We start from the raw sequence: 20,294 nt of genomic DNA, 5'->3' as shown, positions 1-20,294 counted from the left end.
GGTGTCATATGATATGGTGTCCTTGGTGTCAATAAAATCAACCCAGGGAAAAGAAACAAAAAACTAACAAATACATAAACGCGCATCCGTGATCTTTCTTCTGGCAAAAAAAATACGCGTTATTTTAGATAACAGCTTGAAATCTCTACAGCAGGTTTCTCCGAGAAACCTCCGAGAAACCATGTTATCATTTCCATTGATAGATAGGACTTTTTTGTGATGTTTCCTGCTTTTTTAAAAAAACAGGTAAATTTTCTCAGGCTTGTAACCTTTGATAGTTAAAACATATATATTTGAAATCAGCAACATATTCCGATTCTTCCAAGAACTGCTTGAACACCGTTAATTTCATTTAACTCAATCAAAATACACATAAGGTCCTCGGCATGGAATGAACACAGCTTTATAGAATGGTAGGGAAAGTCTTTTTACTTTTTCAAAAGTAGCCAAAACATTGATGCCAGTTCTCAATTAGTATTCAAGCACGTAAAAAACTTTCGGATTTAAATTGAGACTACATGTTACGTTATATATTTTCTATTACCTTGCCGTAGAAATGTTACTGTAACATGTTAGATAGGTGTTTAATGGCTCAATTTTAAGTTCCTTGTCGTATCAATTTAGTTTTCTGTAAGCTCATCCAAGTAGTGTCAACATAAAGTGCTATAAATATTTTCAAAATTAGCATTTTTTTTCTGTCATTATAGAGTGCAAAAGCATTAATAAAATGAGTTTTAATTGAATATAAAAGCTGCATGCAATATTAACATAACAAGATAAAACTTACACAAGCAAGATTTGTACATTTAACTTGACTTTTACACATCATGACTGCGTCCACAGCAGAACCTTGTAAAACAGAGCCCTATCTCATAGTAGAAGTCTATACTTGAATCAAATCACGTAATAGAAAATTCCAAAACAATATCAAATTTAATCCTTTTAACTTGAAAAAGTAATCTGATTATAAAGGGTTTTAATAAAAAGTGAATGAATTGCTAATGGCAATGAATAGACACAATTTGAAAATTGATTGGAGACAGCGGTCACCCCCTCCCCGCCTAACCTGGAGAGGGAAGCTTGAATGCTAAGCACATATATAAGAAATATATATCATCAATAAATATATTGTTGACAAAAAGTTTAGTTTACTTTCCGGCAAATAAAACGCTAATAGCGAAAAAAGTAGACTTGTTCTAAAAAACGAGTCTTTAGCCTCTTTTTCTTCTATTCAGAAAGAATCTTATTTTAATTTGTTTTTGTCCAACACCCTACCACTGAAATGGAAAAAAAGGACCTTGCTGAAATGTATTTAGTTTGGGTAAACACAGTTATTAAGCATTTTTTTAAAGGCTCTTACCAATAAGACTCCATGCAAATTTAGCAGCTGATTGAGGAACAACAGCAGGTTAGCCTACAAGCCAGTCTCTGTGATTGGCCTGGTATGATGGGCAGTTAAGAGCTTTAATATAGTTTTGCTTGGAGAAAGTTGTATAAAGGCAGAGCTGTTTCTCAGCAGCTTCCAAATAGCCTATATTAATTTCTTCATTTGTGGATTTCTCTTAGAGGCCTAAACATGCTATCAATTTGATTGGTATATTTAGATTATATTTTGTACATTAAGCTCACATAATGCTAGGCTACATTTGTCACTGTTGAAACTCAGGTAAAATTCTAGTTAATTGACTTCTTGCTATCTCAGAAAGGGTTTAGGTTAGGAAAATAAAACTTTCAGGGATGAATCTACTGATTAAAGTATGTCCTGGAAAGGTATTTGAAGCAACTATCTCCACTCCTTCCCCCTCTGGAGGACCCTGACCTTTGATGACCTTTAAAAATATGTGTGTTATAAAAGTGAAACCTTGCAAAATAGATCTTCTGCTTAATTGATGTACAACAAAATTGTTTTCAGCTTCATAACTTTGCTTAATTGCATTTTATAAGGTTTTAAAGATATGCAAATACATTTCCTAAATTTTGAAAAAAACATTAAATGGCTCAAAATTCTACTCAAATAACAGGAATTGCATTTTCAGAACTAAAGGCAGAGAAAAGGCAACTAGTAACTGAAAATTAAGGTAAAATGTTGTTGTGTCAAAATTTCAATAGGTATAGACCTATAATGTAGGCAAATTTCAGGGCCCTCTAGAGGAAGAAGGAGTAGAGGTGGGTACTTTAAAATATCTTCCCGGGACATACTTGAGCCTGTAGACTGATCCCTGAAAGTTTCATTTTCCTAACCTAAACCCTTTCCAAGGTAGCTAGAAGTCAATTAACTATTATTCAAATTTCTTGCCAGAAATTTCTAACAATAATGTTGAAATTATTGTTAGAAGAAAAATCAATCACCTGACATCCATAGCTTAGGTAAGCTTATTACCTTCTATCATAATTAAGTCAATTAACTAGAATTTTACCAAAACTCATATCTGTTGTTATGTCCTAAGTCTCATCAATTTTGTGTCCACTGATTTTTCTGGTTGAAATCTATGTTGGCTTTTGGGTGTTTTCTTTTCAGTAAACTGCAAATTATATTCTGGTCATGAGAAGGGATGGGGATTGTTGGCCTTACTCATGGTAATTTTTGCTTGTTTTAAGTTTGGCTTGGTTATTTATTGTAATTTCTATTTGTATTCCATTAAGTTTTAGATGTTTCATTACTTAAAGGATTCTCAGTGCCATTAGGGACATTAATTTGATAGTTTTGTGGAAGCATTTTTTATTCATCAATAAAGAATTTGGACTGGACCAATTGCTCTTTTCTAAGGTAGAGCTACTGTGTTGAATTTTGAATCAGATAGATATATTACTATAACTTTATAGATATAATTTTAGAAAAAGGTAGACTTCTTATCTTGAATATATCTGTCACATGGTGGAAAAAATGTTAAGGACTTCTTGGTATGTAATTTTCCACATAGATTTACCTTAAATTATCTTAAAGTTCACCTATATCAGCACTCTCTAGAGGGTTCTCAGTTGTTCCATCACAATTGTGTTCCTCTGAGTTAATGGCTATCTAGGTTTTGCAATTTAAACCAAGGAAAGGGGTCTCTACCCTAGTCTATGAGTCATGTGTGTAAAAGTGTTCACAAATATAAAAAAAACATGCCATAATCATGGCATTAGAGTTCCTCATGGATAATGAACTTATAATTGTCATTTTGTAAAATATAAAAATTTATTCTGACTCTTTATCAAGCCTAGAGCTGCTCTCTTCAGCTTCTCAGTATAAGATGGATATTGACACATTTCATTGTCTTAGGATCATTGATAATCTCTTGTCAAGAGGTATAAGAACTTATCTCCAGTATGTTCCAAGCCACTCAGGTATAATTGGTAAGCATAAGGCAGATGAAATTGCAAAAAGTGCTTTAAATATTGACCAGCCAAGTGGAAGACCAATCCCAATTAGAGATATTCACCACTGGAGACTACCAGAGGTGCTGTTAAATAAGAATAATCCAACTCTGTCACCTTTCCCCAATAAGCAGCTTTCTAAGATTTTATCATAGAATTCAGTCTGGCTCAAATGGGCTAAATCTTCAGTTGTTTTCATATCAGTTCCCTAATTCTAGTTGCAAAGTTTCTTCTCCCCCCCTTTGTAGGTCTTGTAATCCTAAAAATGAAACAATTGATCATTGCCTATTTGAATATAATATGCTGATGTCTGCACATTATTCACTGCAAATGTTAGAATGCTTTAAGCACCACAAAATCTCACTATAAGCTAAGAGTCTAGCTGACCATACTTTCAAGCAAAGCACAGAACTCAATGTATATTCTCCTATAATTCAACTCCTAGTATCAAAAGATTTACTGCAAGAAATCTAAGCAGATTCAAGATAAATAAGCACAAACCAACTCAGTAGCTATGTCCATCTCACAGAGTGAGTCAAAAGGAATCATCTTGGTGTAATCTTTTGATATTCACTTTTGAAGGGTGAAAATACTTCTGGAAACCACCAGATTGTGCTTTACTTTTTACAGCTGTATCTAGTTTCCTCTCATTTGTCTACATTTCATGGTGGGTATGTTCAGTTTGAATAGTTGTCCTTTATAGCTTAAGTTTTTCAAACCAGGAAGAACTTTGGTGGCATGTCTTTGAATATTTTTCAAATCAGCTAAGTCTGTTTTATAGTAGGGTTTCTAAATCACAATCCCATACTCTATTGTAGGTCTGACAATCCCCTCATATAGTTTTACAAAAGTATCCCAATGAGCTTTGGTGCTTTGAAAATAGTTTTCTGGGTGTGCTCATGAAATTTAAGCTGTGAATCAACAATAATGCCTGGATCTCTTTCAAAGTCAACAAGTTTCAGTGGTATGTTGTTTAAGACTTGTAAATAGTTCTATAAGTAGTGTTTCCATTTGTGATAGTACTAGTGAAGTTGGCTCTCCCAAATATACAGAAACTGAATCATATGTTAGTGCTGGATTGGATACCAGAAACTATGAACTCATATTGAATACCATTTCTTTCAAATCATGTGATTCTGGATCAAGCAAAGCTAATGACGACAATACTGTTATTAAAGGACTAATGGTACTATATAGCAATGTAGACTGTATTACCACAGAGATGAATGAAATTAAGTTGGTGATGTCAGCAAGGCATGAAGTAAGTGTTTTTGCCTTCACTGAGGTGAAACCTAAACGTACTGCATTTGCTCTTACTGATACACAAATTCAAGTGCCTGGATTTGAGCTACTCACAAATCTGTCAAATCCAAATGGTAGAGGGATAGCAGTGTACATGAGATCTCTGCTCCAGGTAAGAGCTCTTACAGTAAATTCAAATTACAAACCTTGGGTTGAACAAATATGGATAACAATTCTGCAGCAAAGTCTCTCTGTAGTTGTAGGCTGTTTTTATAGAAGTCCCAGCTCCCCTTGTCAGACAAGTTCCCTTCTAGCAATTGCATATTCTATTAATAATGTTATGAAGCATTGTTATAAGAATGTTCTTATTGTGGGAGATTTTAATTTGCTGGAATTACACTGGATTGAGGGGTTTGCTGTTGCAGAAGGGGTTGAACACTCAAATTGCCCACTTCTGGACTGCCTTCATGAACATTGGCTATATCAAGCAATTGATTTTCCGACCAGGTATAGAAGTGGGCAGAAGCCAACCCTAATAGACCTTTTGTTTATTAATGACCATGAGACGCTCATTAGTGTTGACTCAGAACCACCATTTGGAGTGAGTAACCATGTTGCAATTACTTGTAGGCTTAGGTTGTATGCACAGAAGAATAATTGGATTAAGCATGTGTACACAAATTACAACCAGGTCAGACATGAGTTAGCAAACCAGGATTGGTCATTCATTGATGATAAGAATATGGAGGAGGCTTGGCTTGATAATTTCCTGGAAAAGAAGACCCAAAACCCTACCATTTATCATTTGTGATGTCAAGCAAGCTGTACAGAAAAAGAAGAAGTATTGGAGCAAATATAAAAGTAGCCCCTCCCATGAAAACCATGAGAAATTTAAACAAACCCAGAATAAAGTTAGGTATCTCATGAGAAAGCTTACAACAGAATATGAAGAGGGATTGGCATTGGATTCAAAATCTAATCCTAAGAGATTTTGGAAGTATGCTTCAGCTTGGAATCCAGGGAGACACTCAGTTACAGAACTACTTGTGAATGGCAATGTAGTTAGTACCCCAAATAATATAGCAGTGTTCACGCCTCCAGACAATGCCCCCTTACCAGAAGAACCAGAATATTCTATCAGGGAACCTATGCAAAAGATAACTGTGGTTGCATCTGATGTGGAGAGGCAGCTGAAGCTGCTTAATCCTAACAAGTCAATTGGCCCTGATGAAGTTCACCCATGAGTATTGAAAGAAGCTCATGCGGAAATAGCCCTTCCCCTTACAAACATGCTTCAGAAGTCTCTTGATTACTAAGGAGATTCCTCAAGACTGCAGGATTACACCTGTACACAAAAGAGGTAGCTGCAACAACGTTTCCAATTATTGACCCATTAGTCTTACATCTTTAGCTGGTAAAATCTTAGAAGGAATTGTGAATACTCACATTGTCAAACACCTGACCACCAATGAGCTGCTCAATGATAGTCAGCATGGCTTTAGACATGGACGCTCGGTTGAAACTAATTTGATTGATGCGTATGATTTTGTTACTGAGCATCTAGATCAAGCAATCCCTGTCGACTTAGTTCTATTTGATTTTGCGAAAGCCTTTGATAAAGTATGTCACCATCGACTAAGGACCAAGTTATTTGCAATTGGAATACATAATGAAATCGTAGAGTGGGTGTTCCACATTTCTTTCCGGGAGAAAGCAAAGGGTGAAAATATTTGAAAAAAATGGACAGGTATTCTTTTCAGAAGAGGTGGAAGTATTAAGTGGAGTGCCCCAGGGAACTATCTTGGGACCAACTTTATTCAACATTTATATTAATGATGCACCAACCACAGTCAAAAATAAAATTAGTCTTTATGCTGATGACTCCAAACTCATTGGAACTGTCAATACACCTGATAAGAGAGCCTCTGTGCAGAATGACCTGTGGGTACTTCCCCATTGGGCAACTTTGTGGAGGCTTGAATTCAATGTAAATAAATGTCAAACAATCCACTTTGGAAAGAAAAATGAGAAATGCCCTTATCATATGTTAGGGATGGATGGATCAAGACAGACTATTATGTTGTCTGAAGTGGAGAGAGACTTGGGGGTCATAGTCAATAAAGAATTAAAATTCACTATACACACACAGACATCTGTAGCCAAAGCAATCCAAACCCTGGGCATTATAAAAAGAACAATCACTAGCAGGTCACCTATGGTGATGACTAAATTATATAAGGCATTGGTCAGGCCTAATTTGGAGTTTGGCATGTGTGTCGCTAGCCCCCTCAACAAAGGTGACCAGCAGAAGTTAGAAACAGTTCAGAGACGGGCTACGAAAGCAATTAAGGGATGCAAATATTTAAATTACTCATCCCTTCTGGAGAGGCTGAAACTCCCCACTCTTGTCTACAGACATAAAAAAGGTGATATTATCATGACGCATAAGCTCCTGAATTACAACTCTCCATTAAACAAGCTATTTCAACTTGACCAGTCTGCCAGAACTAGGGGACATAGTCGGAAACTGTATCAGAAGAGAGCTGCCACTAGACTGCCATAACTTCTTCACTTACAGAATAGTGAGTTTGTGGAATTCTCTCACCAAAAAAGTGGTCACTACCCCCAGCACTGCTGCCTTTAAAAGAGCCGTTGGTGGAGAATGGTCATCAAAGCTGTGGCAAACTGAGTGGGATGCCATTGAGATGTCCAACCATCGTCATCACTAACCAGCGATTCTACAGGATTTAATCCTTATTTTGCTGGACAATGCAATTTAAGGTATTCTGTGGCCTGTTTTGATGTTTATTGTTAGTTTAGGTACAGAGGCAGTGTTTTTCTTCCCCAGCCACAGGACCTTGGTTTTGATGCATTGAAGTTGAGACCTAGGCTTTGGAGGTTTTCAGTTAAGTTGTCAGTGTCTTTTTGTAGTGATCTTGAGATGATGTGAGCTTCCTATAGAGTTTTGTATCATCTGCATAGATATTGGTAGTGCTGATGATATTTCTGTTGATTTTGTGGATAAAAAGTATGAAGAGGAGAGGATCACTCACCCTACCTTGTATCACCCTGATGGTCACTTTTGCTGGATTTGAGATGCTGTCTCCCACTCTTACATTTTGGGTTTGGTTTCTGAGGAATGATTGTATCCAGCATAGTATTTATCTTGGCAATTTGTAATGTTGGAGTTCATCCTTTAGCTTTGCATGCAACACACTCTCAAAAGCTTTTCTGACATCAAATATTACTGCCAGGATGTTGTAATCCTATAATTGTATTGTACAGCCTCTGTTTGGTAGGAATCCATATTGGTTGGGATTATTGCTCTGTAAAACATGGCTTAATAACCTGTCTTTTATGCATCCTTCACAAGCTAATTGACTAATGATGTCAGGCATACAGGTTGGTAGTTTTCTGGTTTTAATCATTCCTGTTTTGACCTCTCTTGTGGATAGGGATAACAACTGCTACAGACCATCTTGATGGTATTGCACCTTTGTCTATAGAGGTTTATAAGATTTTTAGCAAAGGCTTAACAATATATTCTAAACTCTTTGAGCCATAGCACTTCAATTCTGTCTGGGCCTTTGGTTTTGCCTGATCTAAGTTTATGGAGTTGAAATTTGATTTCCTCCTTTGTAATAAGGTCTTCTAAGTGATTTGTTTTATGGTATGGTTCAGGTTCTGTTTGCTTTATTGTGAAAACAGAGTTAAAGAAATCATTGAAAGCTTTGACCTTTTCAGATTGAGAACTTGCAGATGATCCATCTTTGTTTATGAGGGTAGGGATTTCTGTTCTTGTAGTCAGCTTTGCATTTACATATTTCCAGAATTTCTTAGGGGCTGATTTAGCATCAGCAGCAATTTTGCCCCCTTGTTCTTTTTCAACTTGTCAGTTGCTTCTCTCACCTTGTTCCTTGCTTGGTTGTATTCTTTTCTAGTTAGTTCTATTCCCAGATTATGTTTTTGGAGTTCCTTTAGTTTGTTTAATTTCCTTTTCTTGATATTAATTAGTCTTTTGAGTTTTAAGTCAATGTGAATCACGCATCTTTGTGCATTGAAGTTTTTTCTTTTCTGTACAGGCTTCTGTGGGTTATGACATCACAAAAGAGCTCAAAAATTTTGTTGCAAGTTTATCTCATTTGCAGGATAGTCCAGTCCATTTGTTGGGCCACTTCGTTAAACTTAGAATTATTAAGCTTTATCAGTTCTTTCCTCTGATGATAGTGGGGATGACTTTGGTTGAGGGTTAAATTGACCATAAGTATTAAATGGTCTCTTTTATCTAGTGGAGGAAGTATCATGATTCTATCTACAGTTTCTTGGCCACAAGTGACAATGAGGTCCAGGATATTTTCTTTTTTGTTTGTTCTGCAACTAGTGGGATTTGTGATCAGTTGTGGGAGAAAGTTTTCTTCAAAAAGCAAGATGAATGTGCGCGTTTGTGATTCTTATAGTTGTCAATTCATTTCAGGGAAGTTAAAATCGCCAGTAAGGTATAATGGTTTTCTGGTTAATGCCACAACAGTAAGTATCTTGTTCAGGTGTTGAAGTCACTCATGCTTATCTTCTGCTGATTGAGAGGGTTATCTATATGTGCCTCCAATGACTATGCTTGAGGTGCTTAATTTACTACTACTACTACTACTAATAACACACTGCAGCACCAAGCCGCCTGGGGCCAACACAGCTACGCACACTCCTCCTCCAACCTAACCTATTTAAAGACTCCCTCTTTACACCCTCTCAGGAAGTTCCCATTGCCTTTAAATCTTTATTTATGACATCCTCCCAACCCAGACAAGGACGACGTGCTTTCCGTGTAGCCCAAGACGGTTGGCCAAAAAGGACAATCTTTGGTAATCTTTCATCCTTCATCTGTAGAACGTGGCCTAGCCATCTCAACCTTTCTTTCATTATAGCCCCAAACAGCAGGATTGAACCACACTTTTCGTACTACCTACTGTTTGAAATACAGTCAGTCAGCCGGGTACCCAGAACAATCTGTAGGCAATTTCTCTGGAAAACATCTAGTAAATTTTCATCTGCTTTTTGGAGTGCCCATGCTTCAGAGCCATATTTGACCACTGTCATCACAGTAGCTTCCAATATTCTAATCTTGATTTGTAGACTTACCTTTCTATTCTTCCAAACGTTTTTTAACTGTGAAAAAACACCCTGAGCCTTAGCTATTCTACTTTTAACGTCTTCACTGCTCCTACCATCTTTACTAATAATACTACCAAGGTAACTGAAGCTCCCAACCTGATCAATCTTTTTGTTACCTAATGTCACCTGTTCATCTTCACTTATTCCTAGCCTTAGTGACTTAGTCTTCTTAACATTAATTTTCAAACCTATTTTAGCACCCTGAGCTTGTAAAACCTCAAAAAATTCATTCATTTTGCTCATACTTTAATCTAATATGCTTAAATCATCATCATAATCTAAGTCCAGGAGCGTTCTTCCTCCCCATTTGATTCCATGGTCTCCAATTGCCTTTCCTGTGCTCCTTAAGACAAAGTCCATCAAAATGATCCATATAAAGGGGGATAGAACACAACCCTGCTTAACTCCTGATTTAATACAAAACCAGTTGCTAACCTCATTTCCTACCTTAACTGCAGCAGTATTATTCTCGTACATAGCGCAAATCACTTTAATGTATTTTTCTGGTATACCATATAGCGATAAGACCTTTGTTAACGCTCTTCAATCAACAGAATCGAAAGCTTGCTCATAATCGATAAAACTGAGGACCAAAGGTGTTTGACAAGGAAGGGACTTCTCAATTATTAACCTAAGAGTTAAAACATGGTCGACACATCCTCTACCTTTTCTGAAACCGCATTGTTCTTCCCTTAAAACTTTGTCTACAGCATGTCTCAGTCTAAAAAGTATCATATTACTCAGTAATTTGCTACCTACAGAGACCAGACTAATGCCTCAATAATTACGACACTCACTCTTGTCACCTTTCTTATACAGTGGTTTAATTAAGGTTTTCCTAAAATCATTGGGTACTTCCCCTTTTTCAAAAATCATGTTCATAATCTTCAGTAGCTTATTCCTAACCTCAGAGCCACCATATTTAAGAAACTCATTAATCATACTATCAACACCTGGGGCCTTATTATTTTTTAATCCTTTTAGTACTGTCGCTAATTCTTCCTCACTAAACAAATCTTCCTTCACATCCAATGTATCACAAACGTTTTCATTTTCATCTATATCTTTTCCTGCAACTGTATCTTGGTTTAGCACATTCTCAAAATGTTCCACCCATCTTTCTTTAACTTTTTCCTTATCACTAATTGTGGCCTCATTTCTTTCTTTAATTGGAACTAGTCCGGATTGGCTACTCCCTTTCAATTTATTAACATGCCAGTATAAAATTTTACTATTATGCCGTCTAGCCGCATCTTCCAGATCCTCAGCAATTTTATGCATCGCCTCCACTTCACATCTCCTTAGTTCATATTTTAATGCTTTCTCCACTTTCTTTACATTCCTTTTGTTTTCATACAACCTATCACTCAGATAATTCTTATACAAACCCCTAGTACTCTCTATTAAACCTAAAGCTTTTTTACTAATATTCCTATTTGCAGTCTTAGCACTCTTTCCTAGGACACCATCAGCAACTTCACAAATTGTTTTTCTGAAATTATTCCATCCACGTTCCACATTGTTAAATTTTAAACTCTCAAGTTTAGTACTCAACTGTTCCTCGAATTTTTTTTCTCAAATTTTCATCCTGAAGTCTACTAACATCATAACTTTCCGGGAGGGAGTTACCCTTCCGAAATTTCAGCTCTAAATTAACCTTAGACACTACTAGATGGTGGTCTTTACTTTTAACATTAATAACGGCACTCTTATACACCCTAGTATCTTGTATTGATCCTGCTAGTCTTCTGTTTACAATAACATAATCAATAAGGTTTGTTGTCTTACCATTACGTGAATACCATGTCAACTTATGGGCCATTTTGTGACCAAACACTGTATTGTTTATAACTAGGTTGTTATACCTACAAAATTGCAAAAGCCTATAGCCATTACTGTTTTCTTTTCCTACACCAAATTTACCTAGGCTAGGATACCATCTATCCCTATTTCTACCAACCTGGGCATTGAAATCTCCTAGCAAAAACACCATATTTCTACCTGGTACCCTGTCTGTTTGCTCCTGTAACTGTAAGTAAAATTCATCTGAGTCACTAGTATCTCCATCAGTTGGTTCAATGGGGGCATATACTACTATAACTGATACCCTAGACTTTTTAGTCATAAAATCAGCAATTAGTATTCTATTATTAATACCCTGCCAGCCTAAACAAGACTTAGCAGCTTCCTTATTCATCATGAGCCCTACTCCCTGTCTATGTACCCCATCCTTCCTGCCTGAGTAAACAAATTCTATGTCACCTAATTTCATGCTTCCTAACCCTGGGATATGAGTTTCTGAAACTCCTAATAAATCCAGTTCAAACCGTCTGAATTCGTCAGTCAAAATGTCGATGCGATAGTCATTTTTTAACGTCGTAACATTCCAATTTTCATGTTCTTTAAATCTTTGAAATTATTTTGGCCTCAAGAAAAGCAGTGATCCTGGATACCAGTGCAGGATGGGGACCAACATATCTTCTCAAGTCTACACCGAAGCGCTTAAGCCGGCTTAGAACCGAACAGCAAGAAGTCCCTGGGACCTCCAGTAAGTTGGAGGCTTTGTGCAATCCTGGGCCCATCTTGATCACAACATGGTTTTCAGCACTTGGCGATGCTCTTCTATCAACAAGAGTCGAAATCCTGCACAGACAGTCCCAAGCCTATTACCTCCGACTCATTATATATTCATGCCTACAAATATTATGCTACTACGGGGAAGCAGCCCATAGTAGATAAATTAGCTAAGAAGAGGTTTTTCAGCCCGAAAAAAACCATCAAAACAAACCAAGCCCAGACAAACATCCAATAATCAGAATCCCGTACGAGTGCTGTGTTGTTTACTAGGCTATAATTTCCCCGAGGGGCGCCACTCCTCAAGTGGGAAAAATTGACTGCAAGTTTCCCAGTCTTGCAGGTACCCCGAAAGGGTCGAGGCAGCCCTTTACAGAGGCCGTTGTCCATAAATCTGGATCTTACGCCCTGCCACAGTTGTCCTCCTATAGAGGATCCTCCCACGATGGTGTTCTGCTTCACCATGCAATTTAACCCATTACTGGGAGAAGGTTTGTAACTCATCTGACGTGTGAACACGGCAGTGGGCCCTGTTGAGTGTACATTTGAGGGGCCTTCTTCCTCCTCCACCTGTAATTATAACCCCCAGGGGAGGGTCTCCCAGTTTCTATTATGGACCCCACTGGGACAAGGTCCTACTTGGTCTAAGCCTCCTATGGAGCAACTGTCTAAAGATTAGTTTGATTGAGGCTTTCTTGACAAATAAAACCCAGAAAGTTCTCGCCATCTTCTCTGAGTCAGCTTTAGTTCTCAGTAATGTCCTGCAAGGAACCATCTTGGGGCCTACATTGCTTAGTATTTACTCCAGTAACTATTCTACTAACCTAAAAATTGCTCTGATGTTATATGCTGATGACTGTAAGCTACATTATATTTTACAGATGTAAAACTCAATGTATATTCTCTTATAATTGAACTCCTTGTATGAAAAGATTTACTGCAAGAAATCTGAGCAGATTCAAGATAAATAAGGACAAACCAACTCAGTAGCTCTGTCCATCTCACAGAGTGGGTCAAAAGGAAAAGGGCTGAATAGTCTCAATTGGAAAGCCTATGACTACTGAAAAAGAAGAAGGAAAGAAGATGTTGTTTACTTGAACAATGGGAACTTACCATTTCATTATTAGATTGTGATACTCCATGGTAATTCCCGGCCTGTGGCATTTTCTGGCTGGCTTGTGACACCCTCTAAAACACACTATCAATCATAAGGCATTTTTATACATTTTCTTGATAAAAATAATGTTTTAACTACATTGGTTTGTGGAAGTGTCAATTTGCATATTGTCTTTGATTTTCAAGCACCAACACATTTCACATCCCACCATGGCAATATTTGGCTATCCTGTGGCATGCATTATTATTCCTAAAGCATTTTTAGCCATTTTCATGCAAAAAAAAATATATAAATTAAAATTAATAATTGTTTTTGTTTGAACAGCAGGACTTTCATTTCATTGTCAGATTGTGATGCTCTATAGTATTTCACGCCTCATTATCCTTATTTCCAGAGATTTTGTAAAAAATTTCCTTTATTGTTAAAAAGGACATAGAATTTAAAGTCTTTTCCTTATTCCCTTCAACCATTGGTTTTATATATTTTCCCCTGTAAAATTAGAACTTCCTAAAGCATACAGAAATTACCTTACTTAAGATAGACTCATAGACAAAAACATGCACACAAACACACATAGGGAGATACAAAAACACACACAAACACACAGTTAGACGCAATGAAAGAGAGAGAGAGAGAGAGAGAGAGAGAGAGAGAGAGAGAGAGAGAGAGAGGAGAGAGAAGAGAGAGAGAGAGAGAGAGAGAGAGAGAGAGAGAGAGAGAGAGAGAGAGAGAGAAGAGAGAGAGAAGAGAGAGAGAGAGGAATTTATTAAGAAACACTTTTTCGAGAAAGACGTTTCTTAAAGAAAAGTAAAGGTCATGTTAAACTTAGGATTAGTAGAACTAAAAACCTATAATTATTTGAATTCAAAACAATCAAAAATTACTCTTAAGGAATAAATGAAACCTAAAACAAATGGAAATTAAATAAACAATCATAGCAAACAAACATACAAGATGTACCATAGGAATGAATAAATAAATCTTAAAACGAGTAAAACTTAAATTGAACATGCAAATCAAGCTTAAAACAAGCAAAAAATATTTTTCTATTAAAGAATAAGTAAAACTAAAAACGAACAGAAATCAAATGAATGATTATAGCAAACAAACTTACAATGGATATTAATATAAATGAATTAATAAATTTTAAAACAAGTAAAACTTGAATTCAATATGCAAATCAAATCAAACTTGAATTGAACAAAAATCGCCATAAACAAGAGTTTGGCAATTGCCCCCTCCTCACTGTATTAAATAAAAACAGCTAGTTGTTACAACTGAAAGTAAGGATAGTAACATTAAGACTTATAATGAATAGAAATTAATACTTATATAAGGGAAGCTGTCCCCCTCAACACCTTGCTCTGCATGCTAATGTGTTTTGATTTTTTTTAAACAGTTTCTTTTTGTTCTTATCAAATGACCCTTGTGATTCAGGAGTCGTTCTTAAAGAATTGGAACATAATTGAAACTTCAGCATAAAGAATGAGATGTTTAGGAGGGGCAATCCCATATACATAAATAGCTGTTGGGGTGGCGCTTCGCGCCACCCCAACACCTAGTCGGTGGGGGCGCCTCGTGCAACCCCCCCCCCCAAGCCCCCCCGCGCGCGTAAGTCGTTACGTGCCATATTAGTTACGCGCCTTTTCTAGTTGTGTCCCTGTGTCCCACCTGTGAATATAGATATATATATATATATATATATATATATATATATATATATATATATATATATATATATATATATATATATATATTTTTAACTACGTAAAACTTGCGAATATACAACATTCTTGGCTGTCCCATTGTCTGTGGATATAAATAAATTGTCAGGTTTACCGACTCTTGAACATGCAGCATGGGAAAAACAATCTGTATTCAGATCTATAGCCTACCTCATTATTCTAATGATTGCCCTTGAGCTTTGTTGATGGTGATTGCTAATCGAACATTCCGTGTGTCCCCGTCGTCATTTATATATCCCCCTGTGCCCCCCGGCGTCCCCGTTGTAGTTGTTTCCCTGTGTCCCGGTCGTCATTTGTGTTTTCGTGTCCCAGTCCGTAATTTCTCTTTGAGTGTCGCGGTCGTCATTTATATTCCCTGTGTCCCGGTCGTCATTTTTGTCCCGGTCGTCATTTGTGTTCCGGTGTCCCGGTCTGTAATTTCTCTTTGAGTGTCCTGGTCGTCATTTATATTCCCTGTGTCTCGGTCGTCATTTGTGTCCCGGTGCTTTGTTGATGGTGATTGCTAATCGAACATTCCTTGTGTCCCGGTCGCTTTCTCTTTGAGTGTCCTAGTCGTCATTTTTATATGTCCCGGTCGTCATTTGTGTCCCGATGTCCCGGTCTGTAATTTCGTCAGTCGACAAACATGACGTCAGTCGACACACAAACATGACGTCAGTCGACACACAAACATGACGTCACTCGACACACAGACACACATACAACTTATTTTCATGTATATATATATATATATATATATTATATCTGTTCGTTATAAATCTTGATATTGCTCCTTACTTGCAGTTGAAAAAAATGGTGTTTTTTTAACTTAAATCCTGATCTTTTTTTCATAGTACTGGAAAATCTGGCTCCGTCTCCACGGATAAATCCCCCTCCTCATGTGAATATCCTCTAGAAAATTCATTCCTGGTGGAAATTTACCCCAACAATTACCCTTCAAATCTCCACACGTAAAATTGAGTCGGCAAAGAGAAAATCTAGTAAATTCCTTCAGTTTAAAATTTCCTAGGTAAAGTTCACCCCATGGAAAAACACCCCAGCATAACATTTGTCCCCCGCACGAAAATTGTATGCATACTTTCCAATGACATATACTATGGATAAACAATGTTGCTTCCCCGGGGTCCTCTCTGTACATTGCTAGCACTGGTGACTTTCACTGCAAATCTTAATTTCTTTTAGCTCTATTCAAACCTTAATTGCAATCTCTTACTCTCATATTATTAAAAAGTTTTAATTTAATTGTCTTCAAACTAGTTTCATCTCTATTTTACGTTATGTAATTTGATAACGCTCCTATATCACCATACTAGTCAAAAGTCCTCCTTTTACTATTTTCAAACAAAGTTTTTCTTTAATTTTCCCCTAAACCTGTGCAGCATTGCTTACATTTCTATACCAGCCCACCTGTCAAAAGCCTTCATGTTATTAATTTCAAATGAGTTTTTTCTTCTTTATATCACCCCTAAATTTATACCTTTATTCAGGCTGCAAAACAAATTGAACACGAAGAGGCAGAAGCAGAAGAGAAAAAATTGTTTGATGAACAAATGCATCAACTAAAGAAAATGAAAGAATTACACAATGGATGGTGGCCCATCATGAAGCCGAAAAAGAAAAGGATACCACAGATGACGACCAGGACGCAGGTATTTAAGAAAATCGTTCAAAGATAAATTTTCTATTGTAAGAAGATCGTTGAAAGAGAAATTTGTAATTGTAAAATGACTGAAGAACTTACAATGGCAATAGCCGAGGAAGCTGCCCAAAACGAATGTATTCAAGCCGAAGTAGCTGAGTTGGTAAAGCGTTATGTTCCAAGTTCTAGGTCCGAAAGGTTCCAGGTTCGAACCTTAGCTTTAGCATTAATACAAAAGAAGAAAAAAAAACTAAAAAAGGTAAAAACTACAAAAAAAAAACTAAAAAAGGTAAAAAACTAAAAACTAAAAAAGAAAAAAAACTAAAAAAAGGTAAAAACTACAAAAAAAAACTAAAAAGAAAAAAAAAAACTAAAAAAAAACAATAACTGAAAAAGAAAAAAAAAAACTAAAAAAAGGAAAAATACTGAAGAATAAAGGAGAAAAAGAAAACTAAAAGCCGGGACACAGGGAATATAAATGACGACCGGGACACTCAAAGAGAAATTACAGACTGGGACAGTGGGACACAAATAACGACCGGGAGATATAAATGACGACCGGGTACTCAAAGATAAATTACAGACCGGGACACCGGGACACAAATGACGACGGGGACACAGGGAATATAAATGACGACCGGGGCGCTCAAAGAGAAATTACAGACTGGGACACTGGAACACAAATGACAACCGGGATACTGGGAATATAAATGACGACCGGGACACAGGGACACAACTACAACGGGGATGCCGGGGGCACAGGGGGATATATAAATGACGACGGGGACACAAGGAATGTTCGATTAGCAATCACCATCAACAAAGCTCAAGGGCAATCATTAGAATAATGAGGTATAGACCTGAATACGGATTGTTTTTCCCATGGACAGTTTTATGTTGCATGTTCAAGAGTTGGTAAACCTGACAATATATTTATATCCACAGACAATGGGACAGCCAAGAATGTTGTATATTCGCAAGTTTTACGTAGTTAAAAACATATATATATATATATATATATATATATATATATATATATATATATATATATATATATATATATATATATCTATAACGAAATGAGAAATCTTTTCTCTTTTATCTATATTCACAGGTGGGACACAGGGACACAACTACAATGGCGCGTAACTATTATGGCGTGTAACGACTTACGCACGCGGGGGGGCGCGAAGTAACCTCACCAACTAGGTGTTGGGGTGGCGCGAAGCGCCACCCCAACAGCTAGTTTTTATATATAGACTAGCTGTTGGTGTGGTACTTCGCGCCCCCCAAGCCCCCGCGCGCGCATAAGTCGTGACGCGCCATTGTAGTTATGTCCCTGTGTCCCACCTGTGAATATATATATATAATATATATATATATATATATATATATAATATATATATATATATATATAATATTATATATATATATATATATATATATATATATATATATATATATATATATATATATATATATATATATATATATATATATATATATATATATATATATATATATAATATATATATATATATATATATATATATATATATATATATATATATATATATATATATATATGTGTGTGTGTGTTTTTAACTTCGTAAAACTTGCGAATTGGAGGAATTTGAATGATTTTACGGAGATTTCCGGGAGAGTAGGTATCGGCTATCAGTTTTATGTCGTTTATTCGGATCTCTTTTCCAAGCTCTACAAGGAATGCAAGACTGCCCAATCAACTCCGAGTAGATTGCCCACTCTCTCTCTCGTCTATAATAGACGAGAGAGGATAATTTTTTCAGGTATTGTATGGGCTTAAGACATCAGACGGTGAAAAATTCTAGTTTATAGCATTGCTGTCCTCATCCATTGCGCTTGAGGAAGCCTTTTTTTCAACATTAACTACAACCGAATTTCTGATTTTTAATATATTTGGAGTAAGGTATACTAATTCCAAGCAAAATCCTTTAAAAATAGATTTATAGTGCTTCCCTGAAAGCATCTGTGAGTGCAGCAAGTGTTGTTGATGTGTAATTGCGTGTGTTTATTTACGCATTGCCTCCTGATACATTTGATATAGAAATCGAAAATTCTATATCAACAAGCTCTTGTTGAAATTCTTAATCTCTTCTAGCCAAAGGAATTCTAGCTGATTTAAAAAATCCAAAGCCAAGCTCCTCCAAAGATAGTATTGAAGTGAGTGCCGGAGCCACCAAAAGCCGACCTGTCCAAGATATCCACCCATCAAACCATTCCGAGCAAATCAAAACAGTCCCGACGTTTTACAAATCAAAAGTAAGTATGAAACTTATGTCAGTAGGAATCTCCTGGTTGCTTTTCGGTACTTCCATCAAGCCCATTTCTGTCAGGTAGAACTAGCGGGGTTTGCTATTCGGTTCACTAATATTCAGAAGGCTGATCATCTTTTATATTTAATTTCCTAGTGCTACAAGCGTGTCTCAGTAATAGGCCGACATACTGATGACAACTCCTCGATTCTAGCGAGGTTAAAGTCTTGAAGTCTTTACATTGACCTCCTCCTAAAAAAAATTCCCGTTAATTTTTAGAAGACTTGAAAAATTCGGTAGCTTAAAAACAGATACACCATTTGATTGGTCCCATCAGTAACGAGATGCTACTTGCCTATCCTTCTGCTAAAAAGTAGGTAGTGAAGACCACTGGTGGATCCAGGGGGCTGGGGGAGCCCGGGCCCCCCAAGATTTTTCAAGGTTTTCCTTGTTTTTTTCTGTTTCTCACTTTTTTTTAAAATAAATCTGTCAATTTGGTCAATTATTAGCGCCCTTGTTATATTGCCTCCTCCTCCCCCAAGATTTTGCTTATTGGTGTCCAAGTTATATTGAGCTCCCCCCCCCCTCTTAAGATTTTTTCTCTAATATATGCCCCTGATGGAGAAAAATAAGTACAGCTTGGACATGGCTCATTTGTCCACTTATCCTTCTATCTAGCTCGTTTTGCACTTATTTCTAGTTTAGTTCCTGTTTTCAATGAGTCTTACTTCTTTTATTAGGACTTTTCATTGATTCAGTCTGGAGCGTTGACTTTGCTTTTGTTTTTTTACACCCAATCAAGACAATTTCATTTTTGCATTAAGATTCCACCGGCTACCTGTTCGCTCTTCAGCGGCAAATATTGAAAAACCTTGTTGTTGCCCATATAAAGGAGGCTCGTAATGCCAACCTTTATTTGATCCGATGCCTTAGGATTTGCAGGGATAAAAAGAAGTGTAGTATGGGGTGCTGATCGCCCTCAGATCAAATGAACCCTCCTCAACGTTGCCGGGCCAATAAGTTATATATGAGGTGTTGAAAAAAAATGCATTTAAGACATTTCGTTCATTACTACTACGCTATATTAGCGGGTAGTTCATGGAAATATGGTAGACTAAATTTGATTCAGTTGAACTAATTTTGTCCTTTCCAAC

At 36.7% G+C, this 20,294-nt stretch overlaps 1 protein-coding gene across 3 annotated transcripts in view; it reads left to right on the top strand.

Moving 5' to 3' along the window:
* Window positions 1–1,213: 1,213 nt before the first annotated feature.
* The window catches only part of LOC136030281 (uncharacterized), a 32,858-nt gene continuing 13,777 nt past the window's right edge, over window positions 1,214–20,294 (top strand). Inside the window, exons 1-3 of one of the 3 annotated variants that reach the window (XM_065709145.1) lie at window positions 1,214–1,321; window positions 16,695–16,856; window positions 18,987–19,147. In XM_065709145.1, coding sequence (XP_065565217.1) covers window positions 16,796–16,856; window positions 18,987–19,147 — 222 coding nt within the window. In that variant the 5' untranslated portion in view covers window positions 1,214–1,321; window positions 16,695–16,795. Of the gene's footprint in view, window positions 1,409–16,694; window positions 16,857–18,986; window positions 19,148–20,294 lie in introns of all 3 variants that reach the window. The other 2 variants (XM_065709146.1, XR_010618226.1) reach the window with 2 other exon arrangements.

Source organism: Artemia franciscana, chromosome 8 (assembly GCF_032884065.1).
Source record: "Artemia franciscana chromosome 8, ASM3288406v1, whole genome shotgun sequence".
NCBI lineage: Eukaryota > Metazoa > Arthropoda > Branchiopoda > Anostraca > Artemiidae > Artemia > Artemia franciscana.
Note: the sequence above shows the minus strand (reverse complement) of the source record. Positions and strands in the feature narration are given on the sequence as shown.